The 17,987-nt window shown below is 39.2% G+C and overlaps 1 protein-coding gene across 1 annotated transcript in view; it reads left to right on the top strand.

The window, feature by feature from the left end:
- Nucleotides 1–917: 917 nt before the first annotated feature.
- Nucleotides 918–17,987, top strand: part of PARP11 (poly(ADP-ribose) polymerase family member 11) — a 30,968-nt gene continuing 13,898 nt past the window's right edge. The window contains 9 exon segments of the mRNA XM_072654000.1: nucleotides 918–1,044; nucleotides 1,047–1,181; nucleotides 1,184–1,249; nucleotides 1,252–1,331; nucleotides 1,333–1,432; nucleotides 1,435–1,487; nucleotides 13,745–13,876; nucleotides 14,494–14,614; nucleotides 17,282–17,357. Of these exon segments, the coding sequence (XP_072510101.1) occupies nucleotides 945–1,044; nucleotides 1,047–1,181; nucleotides 1,184–1,249; nucleotides 1,252–1,331; nucleotides 1,333–1,432; nucleotides 1,435–1,487; nucleotides 13,745–13,876; nucleotides 14,494–14,614; nucleotides 17,282–17,357 (863 nt within the window). The 5' untranslated portion in view covers nucleotides 918–944.

Below are 17,987 nucleotides of genomic sequence, written 5' to 3' on the forward strand. Positions count from 1 at the left end.
ATCCACACGATGACATCTCCCTTTCCCCCTCCTTTCCCCACATAACTGGGAAAATAAAATGTCAGCATCCCCAAAGGGATAGTCATGGCGATGAGTGGGGATGGTGACTTGTTGAGATTAAAGACGTGGAGAAGGTCGGTGGGCAGAGGCGATCCAATGAGAACCCTGGAAACAGCCTAGAGAGATCGAAGAAGCCTATAGATTTGCCCGTCTGGTTGGAGAACCTGGGGGGGCGAGGGGGGGGGGATCGGATCTCGTAAGCTATTCGAAAAGGACCTGAGGAATGACAGGAAGGAGGAGGGGGGTGGGGAGAGTGAAAGGGAGGGAAGGCGAGGGAGAGAGAAAGGCGCCACCACTCTGCTCTGCTCGGGCAGCAGGTAGCAGCCAGACCTCCGGAGCCGAGCCTGCCGAGGCGCCTGCCGCGGACCCTGGGCGAGCCCTCGAACGTGGGACGTAAGTCACCCGGGGCCGGGCACAGCTCCTGCAGACCGAAGCCCGTCCTCCTCCGCTGGCCAGGCTTTTGTCTCCTTGGTCTTAACTTTCCTCGGGGACGCGGCGAAGCAGCCGTCAGCCCGCCTGGATGGAGAGATCGGGGTCTCTCGGATTTGCAAGATTCCCCCCAAACGGGGATGGGGGTGGGGAGGTAGCAGGGGTGCTCAAACGCCCCCCGAAATTTCCTGCTCTGTAAAACGAGGGGTTGCACTGGCTTAATGGCCTCGGAGGTGTTTTCCGACTGCAGACCTCGATCCTGATACCTAAGCCTATGAACCTCAAATCCCATGCGTGGTACCTTGGGGGGTGAGAGGATCCGACCCGAGGATCCCGCAGAAGGGACCGGGCTGGGGGGTGCGGGGAGGGAGATTCCCGATCCCCAAGGGCTGGGAGGCCCAGGTAGAAAGGTCCTCTCCGACCCGGGAAGGAGCCCCCGAGACCGCGGTGCGGAGATGGGCTTTTTATTAGACGGGTTGGGACTCCTCCGAAGGGGGGAATCTTTATCAAGGTCCCCTCCCCACCCCCGGCCGAAATTATTCATTATGGAAGGCGGCGGCCTTCGGGCATCCCCGGCCTACAGCTCCCCCGGCCTGGCCCAAGCTGCCTGAGGGCAGGGGTCGCTGCCCTTTCGGAGGGAAGGAGGTGTCTGCAGAGGCCGGGCGGGCGGCCGGGCCGGGCGGGGCGGGGCGGCGGGGTGAGAAGGCTCCCCGGGTCACCTCCCTCTGCCGCCCCGCCCCGCGGCCGCCCTCGGCTGGCGGGTGGGTGGAGGGGGGGCGTGGTTCTGGGGCGGCCGGAAGTCGGAAGTGTGGCCGGTAGGCAAAAGTGGCCGCCGTTCCCGCCCGGGTTGGCGGCGGTCTCGGGGGTGGGTGACTCTCGAAAAACCGCCAGTGTGTCCCTCCGAGGGCCCTCCGGAAAGCCGCCGCCGGCGTCCCTCTCCCGCTCCCCCTGGGGGCGGCTCTCCCGCTCCGGCCTCCATCATGTGGGAGGCGAATCCGGTGAGTGGCAGGGCGGGGCAGGGCGGGGCGGGGCGGGGCGGCGCTGTGACTGGGTGCGAGAGGGGCGGGGGAGCCTCCGAATTCCCGCCCCCCCGCCTTCCCGGGCCCGGGCCTCGGGTTCCGCGTGTGAAGGACCCGGGAGCTTCGCCTGCCGCGCCCCGCCAAGCGCTGTCGCTGCCCGTGTCCCTCCGGCCCCGCAGCGTCGGGGTCAGTGCCGGGGGCGGGGGGTGGAGGTGAGGCAGCCGGGGGCTCCTCCTTTTCCTCGGGGGCGATTTGCCGCAGAGGGGCTTCTTTCTCCCTTTGTTGCCCCCGCTCTCCCCAACCCTCAGGGGCTCGGACCCTGGAAAGAAAACCGGGGCCCGAATCTGCCATTTTTTAGTGGGCGATCCCGGGTGAGACGTGTCATCTCCGCGGGCTTCCATTTTCCCGTGTGTCAGATGCGGTGTGGCCCTGGGGACCTTTAAAGGCCCCTTCCGGCCCCAAAGTGGGGACTTTACCCGGCCCCCTCCCGCGGCGGGCTTTGCAGTCCTGTCTCCATGGACTTCGCAATCCCGCCGGCCCCCTCCCGCGCAGGCTCTCGGTGCCCGCGTCCTGCCCGCAGCTGAATTCGCAATCCTTGTCTTCTCTCAGTGGAACGTGCAGCCCCCGCCCCCTCCCGCGGCCCAGCTGAATTGACGGTCTCCACCCCCCCACGCACCCCCCCAGCTCACCTAGGGCTCCCGCGGTTCGGCCCGGTCCGGCGGCGCGGCCGGGCTCTTTTCCATCCCATCACTTTAGGCCCTGAAGGAAGGCTAGCGGGGATCTTAGAGGTCCTGCTCTCTCACTTTACAAAGGAGAAAACTGGCTCCCGAAGGCGAAGCCGGCTAGCGCTCATTAAATGCCAGCCGTGTGCCCGGCGCTGTGTTAAGTGATGATTTACCGAAACTTACACTTTAAGTAGAAAAATGAGGACTTAAGGACGCAGATCTGTCCACTCTGGCGTGGGTCCGAAAAGCTGAGGTCTGGTCTCCTACACAATCAGCCTCATGCAAAGACGATAGTAGCGCTCTGACATAGCAAGATTTTTATTTGGTAGTGAAAAGAGGCCATAAATTTGCCTTAAGGCAATTTTTTGTTTGCTACAGAATTCTAGCCTTGGGGGGGGGGGGGGAGCGCTGATGGGAGAAGGGGAAAAGCTGTTTGTCTTTGAGCTTTTAGACGAAATATTTCTAAGGTTTTTTTTTTTCATTTCAAATGTCATTTAAGACCTGAAAAGTACCATTTGCAAGTACCCTGCTCTGGTTCTCTTGATTTTGTTTGTCTTGTACCTTCTACTTTTTTCTATGAATTTTAATTTTTACATTTATTTTAAATACTATATTCAAAAAACAGGTTTCCATAGGCTAAAAAAAAAAAAATGCAGTAATCTGTCATTGGCATGGAAATCTAATGGCATGACCAAAGTCAAGAAATACTGCTTCCTGAGTTTATACCGAAATGACAAGGCACCCCTAGTTTAAAAAAAAATCCAACTAATATGTATTTATTTTGATACTCTGTTTACACACTATCATTAACTTCTCTGATAGAACCTATTATACTTCCTCACACACCCACACCAGGTTTCTGTGATATTTCTACTAAAGGGAGACAACTGTATCAAGAAATTCCACCTCCTTGTTAGCTTTATCAAATGTGCTGGACAAGATTTGTTGATTTGTTATTATGACTCTATCCCAGTATGTTGTCTAGTAGTTGTTTTCTCAAATATTTTTAGCCGTGTACTTCTAATTCTGTTTTATCAAACCTTCTTTGGCTAAGAGCATGCCATTTTTATCAGTTATTTTGCCTATTAGATCAACCTCATTAGGTACTCTAGTCATTTAATGTTCAATTGTTTCAGTAGTCAGAATGTATCTGAACCTGGGATTCTTATTTTTTTTATCATATACTTTTGAGAAATGTTATTGTTAGCAGTAGCTAGAACTTCCACACCAAACCTTCCTTCTTCGCTAACAACATGCCTTGCTTTGGTCATTAATCAGAGCTACTTTTATTTCCATTATCTCTGCTATTCTGCTTTTAATATTGTGAGGGATTTTTTTCTCTCCCCAAATCTGAATTTTCCATAGATAATTTTTATATTTCAGCATTATTTAACAAAAACCATTTAACAAAAACCATTATTTAACAAAAAACCCATGAGTGAATATATTATGCAAATTTTGCTTATTTTCTCACTGTCCTGTCACCCTTTAAAGATACCAATTGTTAATGAAAATGAGCTTTATTATATCAATTAATAAACATATACAAAGATGCGCGTGACAGTTTTAGTTCATTTATCCATATTTTAAAAAAATTATTCTATGGCAAACTCCAGACCTGACATCTGCAATCTTCAGAAAGGTCTACAGAAAAGCAATTATCTGGGTTCTTAATTCTTTTAGTAGGCTGATCTGTCCTCTCTATTTTAACTCATGCATTTTAAATTGACTTCAAAGCATGAACAATCATGCAAATGCTCACACACAAAACAAAAACTGTTATTTTTAAAAGGAGGGTGTCTATCATGTAGCTCTAACTAGAAGATACCAAACTGCAAGGTAAAACATGAAGTTGGAATTAAATCATGAAAAAAATCATTGGAGATTCCGGAAAAGGTGCAAAGAACTACAATTTGGGTGATGTTTTAAGTATACTCAAAGGAAGAAAGTAAAAAATTTGGGGCACATTAACAAGGCAGTTTGCAGTGACATAAGCAGCATTTTCTACATGTAGTTTCTGGTCTCAGGGGTTTTAAAAAAAAGTAACCAATGTTGATCCTAACTACTTATAATGCAAATCAGAACTGAAAAATTGTCTTTATTTCTTACAGAATGTATGGTGGGGATGGGAGGAAGAAAAGAGGAAAGAACCCAAACTTTTAGAACATTCAAAATAAGGAATTCACACGAATGTTTTGAAAGTCACCAGAGGAATAAGTGTTTTCATAAAGAAATGGAAAACTTGAAGTGAAGTAGAAGGCTAGTGAGATCTTGCATTCTGTTAGGTTTCTGCCAGGTATTCTTAGACTAATCCTAGAGCATGAATGGTGCCTCATTTTAGCCTCTTGATGGCACTTTTGTTTCCTGCCTGGATCTGCTCTCTTTCCCTAGATCTTCCAGAATAGTTAAAAGTTCTCTCTTTTTTTAAATTATCCCCCCAAAATACATGTAAAAAAATAATTTTAACAATGATTTTCTTAAAGTTTTGAGTTTCAAATTCTCTCCCTCCTTCCCTTGTGCCAAGCCCCCCAAGCAATCAGATACAATACATATATATATAATACACACATATATATATATGCAATTATGTAAAACATTTTCATATTAGTCATTTTGTGGAAGAAAATTTGAACCAGAAAGAAAGTGGAAAAAAATAGTATACTTCTGTCTAGATTCACAATCTATCAGTTCTTTCTCAGAAAGTGGATAGCATTTACCATCATTAGTCCTTTGGGATTGTCTTAGGTATTGTTGAGAATAGTTAAGCTATTTGCAATTCATCATACAATGTTTCTATTACTGTGTACAATGTTCTCCCAGTTCTATTCACTTCACTCTGCATCGGTTCATTTGAGTCTTTCCAAGTTTTTCGGATATCATTCCTGCTTTTTGTTTCGTATAGCACAATAGTATTCCATTACAATCAAATACCATAGCTTGTTCAGCCATTCCCCAATTGATGGACATCCCCTCAGTTTCCATTTCTTTGTCGGATGCCCATCAATTGGGGAATGGCTGAAGAAGCTGTGGTTTATGAATGTAATGGAATACCATTGTCCTATAAGAAACAAAAAGCAGGAATGATATCCGAAAAACTTGGAAAGACTTACATGAACCGATGCTGAATGAGGTGAATAGAACAGGGAGAACATTGTACATAGTTGCAGCTACATTGTGCAATGACTAACTTGGCTCTTCTCAGCAATGCAAGGTTCTAAGACAGTTTCAGAAGGCTCATGATGCAAAATGCTGTCTACATCCAGAGAAAGAATTACAGAATCTGAATGCAGGTTGAAGCATACTATTTGATCTCTCTCTCTTTTTTGTTATGGTTCTTTTTTCTCGTGGTTCATTCCATTGGTTATAATTCTTTACAACATGATTACTGTGAAAAAATGCTTAAGGCAAATGTATATGTAGAGCCTGTACCTGAATGCAGGCTGTCTTGGGAAGTGGGGCTGGGAAAGGGAGAAAATTTAAAACTCAAAAGCTAGTGGAACTGAATGTTGTAAATAAATTTAAAAAACAAAAACAACAAATGGGTCCTTTGGGATACAGACCCAGTGGTGGCATTACTGGATCAAAGGGTATGCAGGGTGTGTTTGCCCTTGGGCATAGATCCAAATTGCTCTCCACAATAGTTGGCTCAGTTCCCAACTCTACTAATAGTACTTTAGTGTCCCAGTTTTTCCACATCCCCTCCAACATTTTGTCATTTTCCTTTTCTGTCATATTGATAGCTAACAGTTCTGCATATTTACTTTGAGGTACCTGGCTGCTCCCGGAACCCTGGGTATAGCCTAGAGATGGGGGTCCGTAGCCATTGATTAACTGTTGATACGGGGTGGATCCTGCTGTGCTTTCGGAAGGAGAGTGGACACTCCTAGCCTGCCGCGGCATGTAGGTGTTCAAATTGGGCCTGTAAGATATGCCCTGGGAGGTGAGTGGATCCGACAAAGCCGGTAGTTGGCTTTTAAGACTTGTCCCTGGAGGTTGCGGGACCCTGGAGCCCATGGACCTTGCGACCCCGGTGGATCCTACGGATCGGCGCATCCCGCGGACCCGCGGATCCGCAAATCCCTTGGATCCCAGAGCCTAGTGGGCAGGTCTCGAAGTGTGTTGAAAACCTCTGTGCCCTGGTGCTCCAGCCCCCTTTTTTATTTATGGCTCTGTCTGCACCGGCAAAAATGGCCATTATTTACATTGATACCCATAATGCAATATAACTTCCATACTTCATGGGAAGACCCAAAGTCGGGAGAGAGCACAGCGAGGGTTAAGTAAGGAGCGGCTGCGGGTCTCCGTCTCTCTCTATGACCCTGCCCCCACACCTGTCCCACCACTTTAAATATCTGTGTGAGAAATCTGCCTTCATTTTCTCCAAATAAACTAGAACATTATTGTCTTGCTGCCTGTTGATTGCCGGACAAGTACTCTATTAATGGTGGCGTTCCATTTCTAGGTATATAATTAATGTTATCTATTTTAGCTTTACTGTAAAATCTGAGTAATATTGGCATTTAATGATTTTTGGCCGACTTAGATTTTTTTCTCCTAAAAGTCATATAAGTATTCTAAACAAATATTAGATTTCAGTTATCCACATTTGTATTATCCGTGACAAAACTTTAATTTTATGCTGTTATTAGCTATCATGTGACGTACTTCTAGTCTGCTTCCCTCTTGTGCTTCAAGAATGCAAATTAATGTTAATATTAGCCTAAGCCTAAGATAATGTTTACTATTAAAAGTAAACAAACAAGCACTTCCCCAGAACACATAGTCCTTCTTCAACATTTGTGAGGGTCAGGTTACTGGACCCCGTGAATAGGAGCAACCACAAATAACTCTAGAGTCTGCCCCAAATCTTATTTTTTTTTAATAATTCTGATCATATTTATTTAACACACAAAAAATTAAAACAGCACTGCACAGATAAAAAAAAATATGTGAGAGTCTCTTGCATACGTAAAGCCATAGTCTGCATCAGGGGTTTCCTTTTCCTACGAAAAGTGCAAGATACAAAAGAACACTGCAGAGAAAATTACCTGACTACATCTGGATGGTAGAGAGAGAGATAGAGTGTCTAGCACATTGAAAAACTTTAACAAAATTTAATACTGTATAATAAATATATGCACACTAATGGTAGTAAATGATAAAATAAGTTAATAATATCCAATATTTGTGTATTTATGACTTACTAATTTTTTGTTTTCTTTACATACTCTTGTCACCTTCAGTTTTCCGTGGTGTGTGGCAAACCTCCAAAAATTTTCATTTAATTATGGATGGCCAACCGGTAAATTACCAAAACCACGAATGTGAAACCCACAAATGTCGAGGGATTACTGTAATATATTCTAAAACCAAATAGAAATTCTGATTTGTGTTAGCCTTTCTATTAATTCCAATCATTGAGAGTTAAATATTTGCAAAATCTCACTTGTGCATGGAATAAATCTTGTGTAGGCATATTTTGAGAATTCTCCTGTTTTCTGCCTTTACCACCTTAGCCCTAATAGCATGCAGTTACAGTGTTGATTTAACATGAATTGTGCTAATGCTACTTTAACTCTTGGCCTACATTTTTAAAAAAAATTAGCTCTTTGGAACAATGTTAGTAGGCAAAATCTTTATTGACTCTTAAATATTTGCTTTGCAATAGAACAAAATAGTTAAAGATCAATAATTAAATTTTATTTTCCTATACTATTTTCTTTCAAGACAGTATCATACATCTGTAAAGAATCTACATTCATGCTTTCCATATGGGGAGTCTTCAAATAAGCATAAGACCAGGGATGAAAGGGTAACTAAGCTGTCCAAGCAGCTGATATCACCAATTCTTATGTAGGTATCTGGTTCCTCCCAGTATGGAAGCTTAAGGGAAGAAGAGAAGCAGTTCTTAGCTGATCCTGGCCAGTGTTGCTGCCATTCAAAAAAAATATAGCTTAGTCTTCAGGGAAAGACAAAAGCAGATGCACTCTCTGACTTTGCTCTGGAGAAAGTGATTTCTCTTCATCCTGGCAATCATTATCTTGTAGGGGCTGAAGGGAAAATAACAAAATCTTTGTTATCACCAGTGAAAGAAGATGCCATTCTTCTCTAGGAGGAGCCAACACTGCTCCCTTTTGTGAATTAAATTTTACTTTAACTTTGAACAACCATGTAAGTATTCAATTATATAAATAAGAACAAAAGTGAAAACACACAAAAAGGAAAGCATAAAAGTATAAATATTTTATCTGCATTCTTCACTTATTGATTCAGTCGTTCAATAAGATTGTACTTTTTGTGATAGCTGTTCATTGATTGAGCAATGTGTTAAGTGGATAAAAATACAAAGAATAAAATGGTCGCTACATTCAGATGTACATTCTATGATCATTCCTGTTCTCCTTTCTTCATTCTTCATTAACTCAGAAGTTTCCAATGGTTTTTAAAAATAATTCTTCATATTCATCATTTCTTACGATACAACACAGTAATATTCCATTTCATCTACGTACCACAGTTTGTTTAGCCATTCCTCAATCAATGAACAGCTATCACAGAAAGTGCTGATATGAATATTTTGATGTATATAGGACCTTTTTGTCTTTAACCTCCTTGTAGTATGTGCCAGAAGTAAGATCTCTGGGTCAAAGTGTTCATCATGAATATTTTCTTTGAGGAAAAAAAAACTCTGAAGGTACTTGATATGGTGAGTACTGAATAACATCACACAAAAAAGAAATGGCTATATTTTAAAAGACAGGAAATGAGTCTTTTCTGTTGTGAGAATTATTCCTGAGTTTATGTAAAGTGAGACCACAGATTTGTTAGAGCAAATGTCAAAAATAATAAAAACTTGAAGAAAGAGTAAACATGTAGAGAAATGGTATACAATTAAATCAAACCTAACTTATTTAAACAATTTATTCACTTCGAATTATGGAACCTGGAGGAAAGGACATTGATACTCATTATAACATTTTCATAAGAAGTCTGAACAGTGTAAATCAGTTGTCATCACAAAGGGACTAAAAGAACCTAAAAAGTAAACAGACACTTGACATCCTGGCTAAGTGAAAAGTGACAGCAGCCAAGAGCAACCAGCATGATTTTAGAGTATAAAGTCACATGTGAAGAGGCACAGAGAAAGATAGTAGAAGATTAGGATTAGTACTGCCACTCCCTTGTCCGCCCTCCTCCCCAAAAAGACTCCAGCAAGACGATATAGAAGGAAAAATTAATTTAAACCTTGACCAGATCAAATAAGGTAAAATGTAAAGCTCTAAAATAAATGGTAGTTATTATTATTGTTGTTTGTTGTCATTATTGTTATGTCCTAACAAAGTAAAATTATACAAAGTAAAAAAAAAAAACCATTCAAGGGTGATAAATTATGAAAAATTCTATAAGGATTTTTTTTAAAATAACAAACTTCACTATCAAGAACAATGGAATTTATGTTTGGACTCTTAACATTATTGAAGAATCAAGAGTATGAAAAACAGGTAGATAAGAGAAAAATATATGCAGAGAAGGTCTATGCTATAGACAACACAAATTTGATGATATTGTGAAATTTATTCTCCGGGTATCTAAGAGTGGGAAAGATATCAAAGGTTTGGCAAACATCTTGGAGCTTTTTTGTTTCTTAAGGCAACCAAGAGGACACCAGTACCTATTTAACCATCTCATCTCTACAAAATATTTGTGAGAGTAATTTCCCCAGATACCAACACTGATTGTCAAGAGAGTATTTGAAGAGAATTGGCAGGTCTTTATGACCAGTATTCCATATCAGATCACCTCTTCATCACACAATTGACTGAAAGATGTTAGGAAGTGAAGATCCTTCTGTGCTCATTATTGTACTCTAAAAATGCATAAAATATAGTATTTAGCATCATTTAAAAACACCTGCCCTTTCTCTGTGTATATTAGAAAACAATCTTACAAATGTAAATGTACCAACATGGACAGATAATTGTGATGAATATCACTCATCCCTTTTCATGTGCCTCAGAATTGCCATAGATATTTCTACTAAATGAATTAATAAGAGATTTACAACATAACGCCCATTCAAAGCTAATTTTCTATCTAATCTTTCATTATGTTTACCATGTTCCCACTATTACTTGTCGGAGAAAGAATATCGGGCAGGTAAACTTTATAGGAAGGAGGCTAATTATTTAATAGCTGTTTGCATGACCATACTGAGAATTAAAATTATATTAAAACTTTTTTTGGAAATTATAAGTCGTATATAAAAAAACTTAAAATTTTAAGTAGGGTCAGAGTTTAAAGGCTTTGAAAGTTTTAATTACATTTCATTTAATAATTAATAGAAAGATGCTATCTGCTTCTAGAGGAAGAACTGATAAATAGAAGTATGTACAGAATGATTTTACACACATATACATGTACACACAGACACATATACACATATATCCACACACACATGTGCACACATGTATTTGTGTCTAATAGTGGCTATCTCTGGAGTGGGGATGAGGGGAGAGAAAAAAAGAAATTTATGTGATAATTTTGTTGTATATTTAAAAGGAATAACAAGTTGTACCTAGTAGATTGGTGGTTTCATGTGCAATCATTTTTTATTATACTTTTTTATGGAAATGCTTATTTCCAGAAATTAGAACTAAGATAAAATTAAAAAAATAATATAGCAGGAATTAGTCTAAGAAAGTTGGTTTATGTTCTGAATGAAGAAAAATACTTTCTGAATGAAAATCAGAAGAGTGGTAGAGAGGTATATGGAGGCCATGAATAAACTGAAACACATTATAAACAAAAGGAGAAGTGTAAAGGATGTCATATGAAAAAGGCGTAAGTGAAAAAATGGGCTGGTTATAGTGTGTAAGAGAGTAATCATTCATGGACACTCTTCACATTCCATTTGCATCCTTGCTATCACAAAAGTATCCCTTTCCCTGCTCCCAGCATATTGGATATGGTGAACTTTAGGTAAGACACAGGTCTTTAGGTAAGACACAAAGTCCCATGGAATGCATAGATGGTTTGTGATCTGCATTGTTGGGAAAAAACAGCCCCAGTGATGGAATCACAAATACTATTTGAGCATTTTGAGTATTTATTTTCATCACTTCTTTTGATGCAATAAAATTTTAATATACTCACCAAAATTTATTGATTCATTCTGTAATAGATATATATATATATTATTTTCATTTTGATATTAGAATTAATGCTAGTAGAAATATTTTCCTTTGTCTTTTGTCCTATCTCTAGGGTACAAATATTAATATTATAAATTTATATAAATGTTATAATATATTGCATTTATAACATTACATAATACTATATATAATATAACCTATGTTATAAATGTTACAAATATAATAATAGGGTATAGCATTGCCATCATTGGAGGGAATAAGCATTTATTATATGTAGCAGGCAATGTGCTAAGTGCTTTACAAATATCTCATCTTACAACTCTTCAAGATAGATGCTATTATTATTGCCATTTTATAGTTAAGGACACTGAGACAAAGGTTCTGTAACTTGTCCAGTGTTCCACTGCTAGTAGGTGTCTGAGGCTGGAATTAAACTCATGTCTTCCGGACTCTAGGCACTAGCACTCTATTGATTGTACCACCCAACTAGTTCAAAGAGTGTGAGCATTTTTGTAACTCTTGTACAATTTCATATAACTTTCTAAAAACAGTGAACCAATCAGAGTTCCACTAACCATGTATTAACAGAACATTTTGTCCCCAAGGAAATAAACAGTATTGAATTTTAGCATCTTTTACTGTTTGCCATTTGGGGTATCAAATAGCATCCTTTTTTTAAAAAATGCATTTCTCTAATTGAATATTTTTAAGTGGCTGTTGATATTTGTATTTAAAACACAGAACTTTTGTGAGATATGGACCATATGTGAGACTTAAGAGACCCTCAGTCATTACACATATATGTGTATGAATAGGCCATATGGCTAATTCTGTGACTGTGAACAAAATAATTTTATTATCTTGTGACTTGGTTTTCCCATCATCGAGTTGAGAATTATAGCTAGCTTATACTTTGAGTGGCAGCAGCATTTTACAAACTTTCAATAAATACAATGGAATCTTTATTTCACAGCCTATTCTAGAATAGATTTCAGTATAAGATGAGTAATTTTTTGGGCCGTGTCTGAGGGAATTTAATAGAATCCAAGAAACTTGAGGGAGGGACCTTAAAGGTGATCTAGTCCCATTTCCTCCCTCATTTTTAATGAATGGTTATACAGCTTCATTTTGAGACTTACAGTGATAGACACAAGCCAGTATACACTGTTGGGTAGTCCTAACTGTCAGAAGATATTGCCTTTAAACTGAGCTTAAATTTCTTTGCCTTTAACAAATACTCTATCTTCAATTCCCCCTGATCCTACATCTTGCCATTTGGAGCTACACAGCATAAAACTTTTATGCAGTAACCTATCAGATACTTGAAGACACCAGTCATGTACCCTATTGCCTTTCTCTTCTTGAGGGTACCAAGACAAGAAAATTTTGTAAAAACACTACTGTACCCAAAACATCATACTGAATCTCAGAACTTAGGTTGAGTGTTTTAGGAAAGCAATTGGGTAGAGATACTTCTCCATCATCTGTGCTAATGGGTAGAGGGAGAGCACTAATAAACCAAATCTCTAAATTTACATTAAGTTGACATTAATTCAGAAAGAGTCCTGTGGTTGTTATGTATAGAACAAATGACAGATTCAATTTTCTTCCTTTTCCTTTGCTCCTTTCCTTTCTTTTTCATTCTGTTCTGTGCTGTTCCTTTCTTTGTCCTTATTAAGTATAAGATCACTAAAAAGATGAACTCTAGTAGGAAAGAAAAGAGATGTAGGAAAGTCCTAAAAGGTTCCCATCCTGAATAATTCAGTCATGGAATTTAAAATGCCGACGGTGAAAGTGTCTGCTTAAATACTGAACTAAGTGGATCCAAATCTTAAATCTTTGATAGTTATGATGATTTTTGTCTTGTAATACCTTAATTTTCTGCAATTTTAAAATAAGAAAACCCCTCCCAAACTTCTGCTTCATTTCCTCTTGTCTTCCTTTCCTGAATTATAGGCACTTGGATTTTTGTAGAAAAAAATTTCGTTCAAAAAATAGTGATGGGTACAACTGTTGTTTTTTTTCATTGCTCAGATGCATTTGGTCTTAATTTATAACTGTGGATTCTTTTGGTAAAGTATGAAAACACGTTAAAGTAGAAATTTCCTGGACTATATACCACTTCTGTTATTGATATAATACATGATAAATTCATTTACCTGATTGCTAACTACTATAACAATAAAATTTAACATTTAAAAATTTTTCTTTTAATTAAATATGCTAACTAGGTAGATGCAAAAGACTGAGTGCAAAAGACCCTCAAATGAAATTTATTGCAAAGAAAAAAATTGTCTTGACATGACATTTTTTCAAATTGCTTGTCATTAGTGAAATATCTTTCTCTCTGACATTTCAGGCAATGTTTCACAGGGCAGCAGAAGAATTCTGCTCCAAGTCAAGCAGCAATGGAATGAATGAGATGGACACCTCAGATACTCAGTGGGGCTGGTTTTATCTGGCCGAATGTGGAAAGTGGCACATGTTTCAGGTATTTCCGTTCCTTTTGTTTAGTAGACGTTTTAGATTAGATATCAAAAGAGTTTTTGATTGAAAGACTTCCAGAAAAATTAGTGTGAGTACAGTAGCTGAAAGAAATGAATGAAATAGAGTAATTTACCTAAAATAAATCTAATAAATGCTAACACTATTTTTATTGGAATTTTTGTTTTGGGAATAATAATATAGTGTTGATAAATTTGGACCTCAACAGATTAAGATTTTGTGGGTGGGTGAAATTTTTTGCATGCCTGAATATGACTAGTTTAAACCACTCAGTAAGGTGATTTTTAAAAGTTTAATAGTATTTTATTTTTTTCCCTAGTTACATGTCAAGAAAATTTTTAGCATTCAGTAAGGTGATCTTAAAAATTGTAAGATGCTGGACAAAGTTAGGATGGCTAAAAAGGCTTCTTTTCTTGAAATTAAAAAAGACAGAATAGACAATTTTCTTTTTTGTAATATGCCATACTCCTTAAATATGGGGTCCTAGGGTAGATGACCTTAGGGCATTATTATTTGCTTTATCTTTAAGAGCATAGTAATGTTTCTTTGGCCAGACTATTCATTTGTTCATCTAGTAAATACAACTTTCTGGTTTTTTTGAAGCCGGACACCAACATTCAGTGTTCAGTAAGCAGTGAAGATATCGAAAAAAGCTTCAAAGAAAACCCCATTGGTTCCATTTCTTTTACCACTTCCAAGTACAGCTACAAGTTGGACTTCTCAGGTATGTTTCCTTTCTAATAGTTGTGTTTGTATAGCATTCATGTTGAAGAGACAATGTCCACAACAGTAAGAATTTCACAATTAGCTAGTCTAATTGCAAAATAGTGAAATGTTTATGATAACATACAAAATATGAAGGAAAACTTCAGTGTTTAATAATACCTACTTAACAGCGATTTTAATTCTTGATGGAAAAAATCCAAGAGTTTGAAGGGACTTCAGAGGTTACCTAGTCCAAATGCTAATCTGAAGAATAAATACCCTGTATAATATTCCTCATCCAGCCTCTGTCTGAAGTCCTCCAATATCAGTACCTCCCAGTTTTGGACAACTCTAACTGCTAGTCATTCTTCCTTCTTTTAACCTGAAACCTGTCTCCCTGCTCATCTAAAATCTTCCTCTCAAAGCACAGTATGTAGACATTTTCATACATTAATAGATATTGATATGTATAGAGATTGTAATATACCTTGAGTTCATGCAGTGCCACTCTTTTGCTCATCCTCCAGGCATCCTTCAGGAGCAGGAGCAAAATCAGGAGCAAATTTATCTTTATCCTTGTAAAGAAGAAATGAGAGGCTTTAACTGACTTGTAGATAACAGAATATCAGACCAAATCAAATATAGCCTTCTGAACTTCATTGTTGCAAGACTTTACTATAATTAATTTTAGTTTTTACCATTATCTTTTTCCTTGGACAGACACATTTACTCACTAATCTATAAATCATTTGTATTTTGGATTTTACTCATGACACATACACATTATCAAGTATAATTTGAAAATTCAATTAGAGTTGCTTCCTATTATTGTAAATTTCTAGTTTCATTAGCTATTTGCTGCCTAGAGCAAAACAATGTAATGATTGGGAGGCTTTTTAAAAGCAGGAGTACATTTTGATTGTTATGCAGCTCAATGTCTTTCCCTGTTATTATAAGTAGTGACTTATAAGGCAGAATTAGTATTGTTCCATGGTGGTGTCAAAATGGTGAAACTTGGGATAAGAAGAGTAAAAACTGAGAAGTTTGAAAGACTTAAATACCATAAAAATTGCCGTTACATTGAAATATTTTCACTGTTGCTTTTTCTAATAGCTCATTTTACTAGGAATTGTAACCACATTCCCCATTCAGAGCTCTCCATAAATTGTTGATACTTTTAGGAAAAACAAACAAGTATTTGGTTGCCATAATTGTCTGTGAGTTGTTTTTCTGCTGAATATTCAGAAAGAAGATGTTAGGTAGAATCAATCTTCTGTATAAATTCTTTTTTTTTCTTTAATCAGTATTGACCCAGTATATCTTATAGATACCATTTCTTAGAAAATATATTAAACCATATATTGCTACTCATCCCATCAATTCTAATTCAGTAGAATATATCTTTATCAAAGAGTAGAGATCCTATATAGTGATAAAAGTACCATCAACTCTCTGTATTGTTTAAAGGCATGTAAACTCCATGGGGAAACATTCCACAATCATCTTCCCCTTCCCTCCTGCTGCTAGTTTACTGAATTTCTCTTCCATAAATCTGACGGAGAATTTTAGGAATCAGATTAAAAAATAATTCAGGAAGAAGGTGTACAGAATTAGAGCTACATGTAAGGATGGTCTTACTTGGCACCTATACAATAATGTTGCCAATATGATTGGTATAACGAGAGCTCAGGGAGAAAGAAGGTGCCTTTTTAAATCAATTCTTCACAGCTAAATTATAAGATCTAGACTTGGAAATGAATTTAGAGTCAATTGAGCTCAACATCCCTCCTTATTTTACTGATGGTCCAGAGAGATTATGTAATTTGTGCAAGGTCTCATGGATGGAAAGTGTCCAACTAGGACTCAAATTCGAGTCTTCTAACTCCACTTTCTTTGCTCTTTCCACTTTTTTATGGCACTATATTTGTCCAGAGATATGGACTACTTTATCTTGGAATGATTTTATTCAGAATGCATGTTGACCAAAATCTTACAGCATCTCAGATTCAGTCCTCAGATTTGGTGGACATGTAGAAAAAATCTTAGAGAAGTACCTTGTGGGGATGGGGAATGGCAGAGGAAGAAATACAGACTCTTATTTATTTTTAACTTTAGGAAATCTTTGTATAACTTTTATGACCATAGCCATATTCTGTTATTTCTTTGGTTTTTAACTTAAAATATATGGAAGAGGGAGCAAATGATTATCCCTAAAAATTTCACTGAATTTTGCAAGTGAACTACATCTTTTAGTCTTTAGCAAAACTTTTTAGGGCACTGAAAGAACTTTTTTCTGCCATACAGACCAGAAGATTTGGCACTATAATTTCTTTCTCATTTTCTTGCTAAATTTTCCCCAAGTTAGAGTTTATATATCTTAGAGTCACCTTTGGGTCTTAAGTGTGATACAGAAATGAAGGACCTAGCATCACCGGTATCGTGTGAAATTAACTTGTATTAAGTAATTTAAGCAGTGAGGATAGTCTTTTGAGGAATCATTTTATGAGATAATTAATAAGCATGTGATAAAGTTCTCCCCCCCTCACTACACCCCCTCCCGCAAAGTACTATGAACTCTTCTCAAAGCACCATAATTCCTGGCTGAGATATAATGTTTAAATGTATTTGTGATTGTATTTTTAGAGCTTTGCATTTGTTTGATTTTTTTTTCCATCTCTGTATTCAGTGATGAAGCAGATGAATCTGACTACTGGAAAGCAGCGCTCAATAAAAAGAGCCCCCTTTTCCATCACTGCATTCAGGTAAGAGTAAAGAGAATCAGAGTACAGTAGTTTGTTCCCCCCTTTCTAACTCCCCACGCCCCACCCCTTATCCGCGAGAGAAGCACTGAAGCGCATACTGACAATTCTGTCTTTAACTTTCAGCACCAATGTTAATTTCACCGTGCAGTATCTATCTCTCCACTCCTAGTCCTGGGGGCAGCGCTAGCAGATTTCCTCCACCCCCACCCTCCGCCCCCAGCCCACCTCCCCATAGCCAAAACAAAACTGAAAACTAAAACTAAAACAAAGAGCTTCCAAAGCACCCTTCAAGTAAAACCAGAAGAGCTGACGAGCGGTCTGCCGCGGCTGGCGGCCGCCTCAGCGGACCTTCGGCATAGGTCCTCGGCTTTAGCCGCAGCCAGCGCAGCGGAGAGTTCTGTGCGCTGCTCTGATCCTGTCGGCCGGATCGCTTCTGTGTGCTTTTGCCTTTTATCTGTTAGTGGTTGGTTAGGCGTGTCTGTCCCGGTCCCTACTCGTCCTTCAACAGTGTGCCAGCCCCAACTCGAGGGCTCCATGGGGCGCTCAACCCCAGTCCGCGATTGATCATGGTTACCCACGGAAAACTGAACTATGGATGCGGGTGGGGGGCAACTACTGTAGAGTTTGGAG

Source organism: Notamacropus eugenii, chromosome 3 (assembly GCF_028372415.1).
Source record: "Notamacropus eugenii isolate mMacEug1 chromosome 3, mMacEug1.pri_v2, whole genome shotgun sequence".
In the NCBI taxonomy this organism is placed as follows: Eukaryota; Metazoa; Chordata; class Mammalia; order Diprotodontia; family Macropodidae; genus Notamacropus; species Notamacropus eugenii.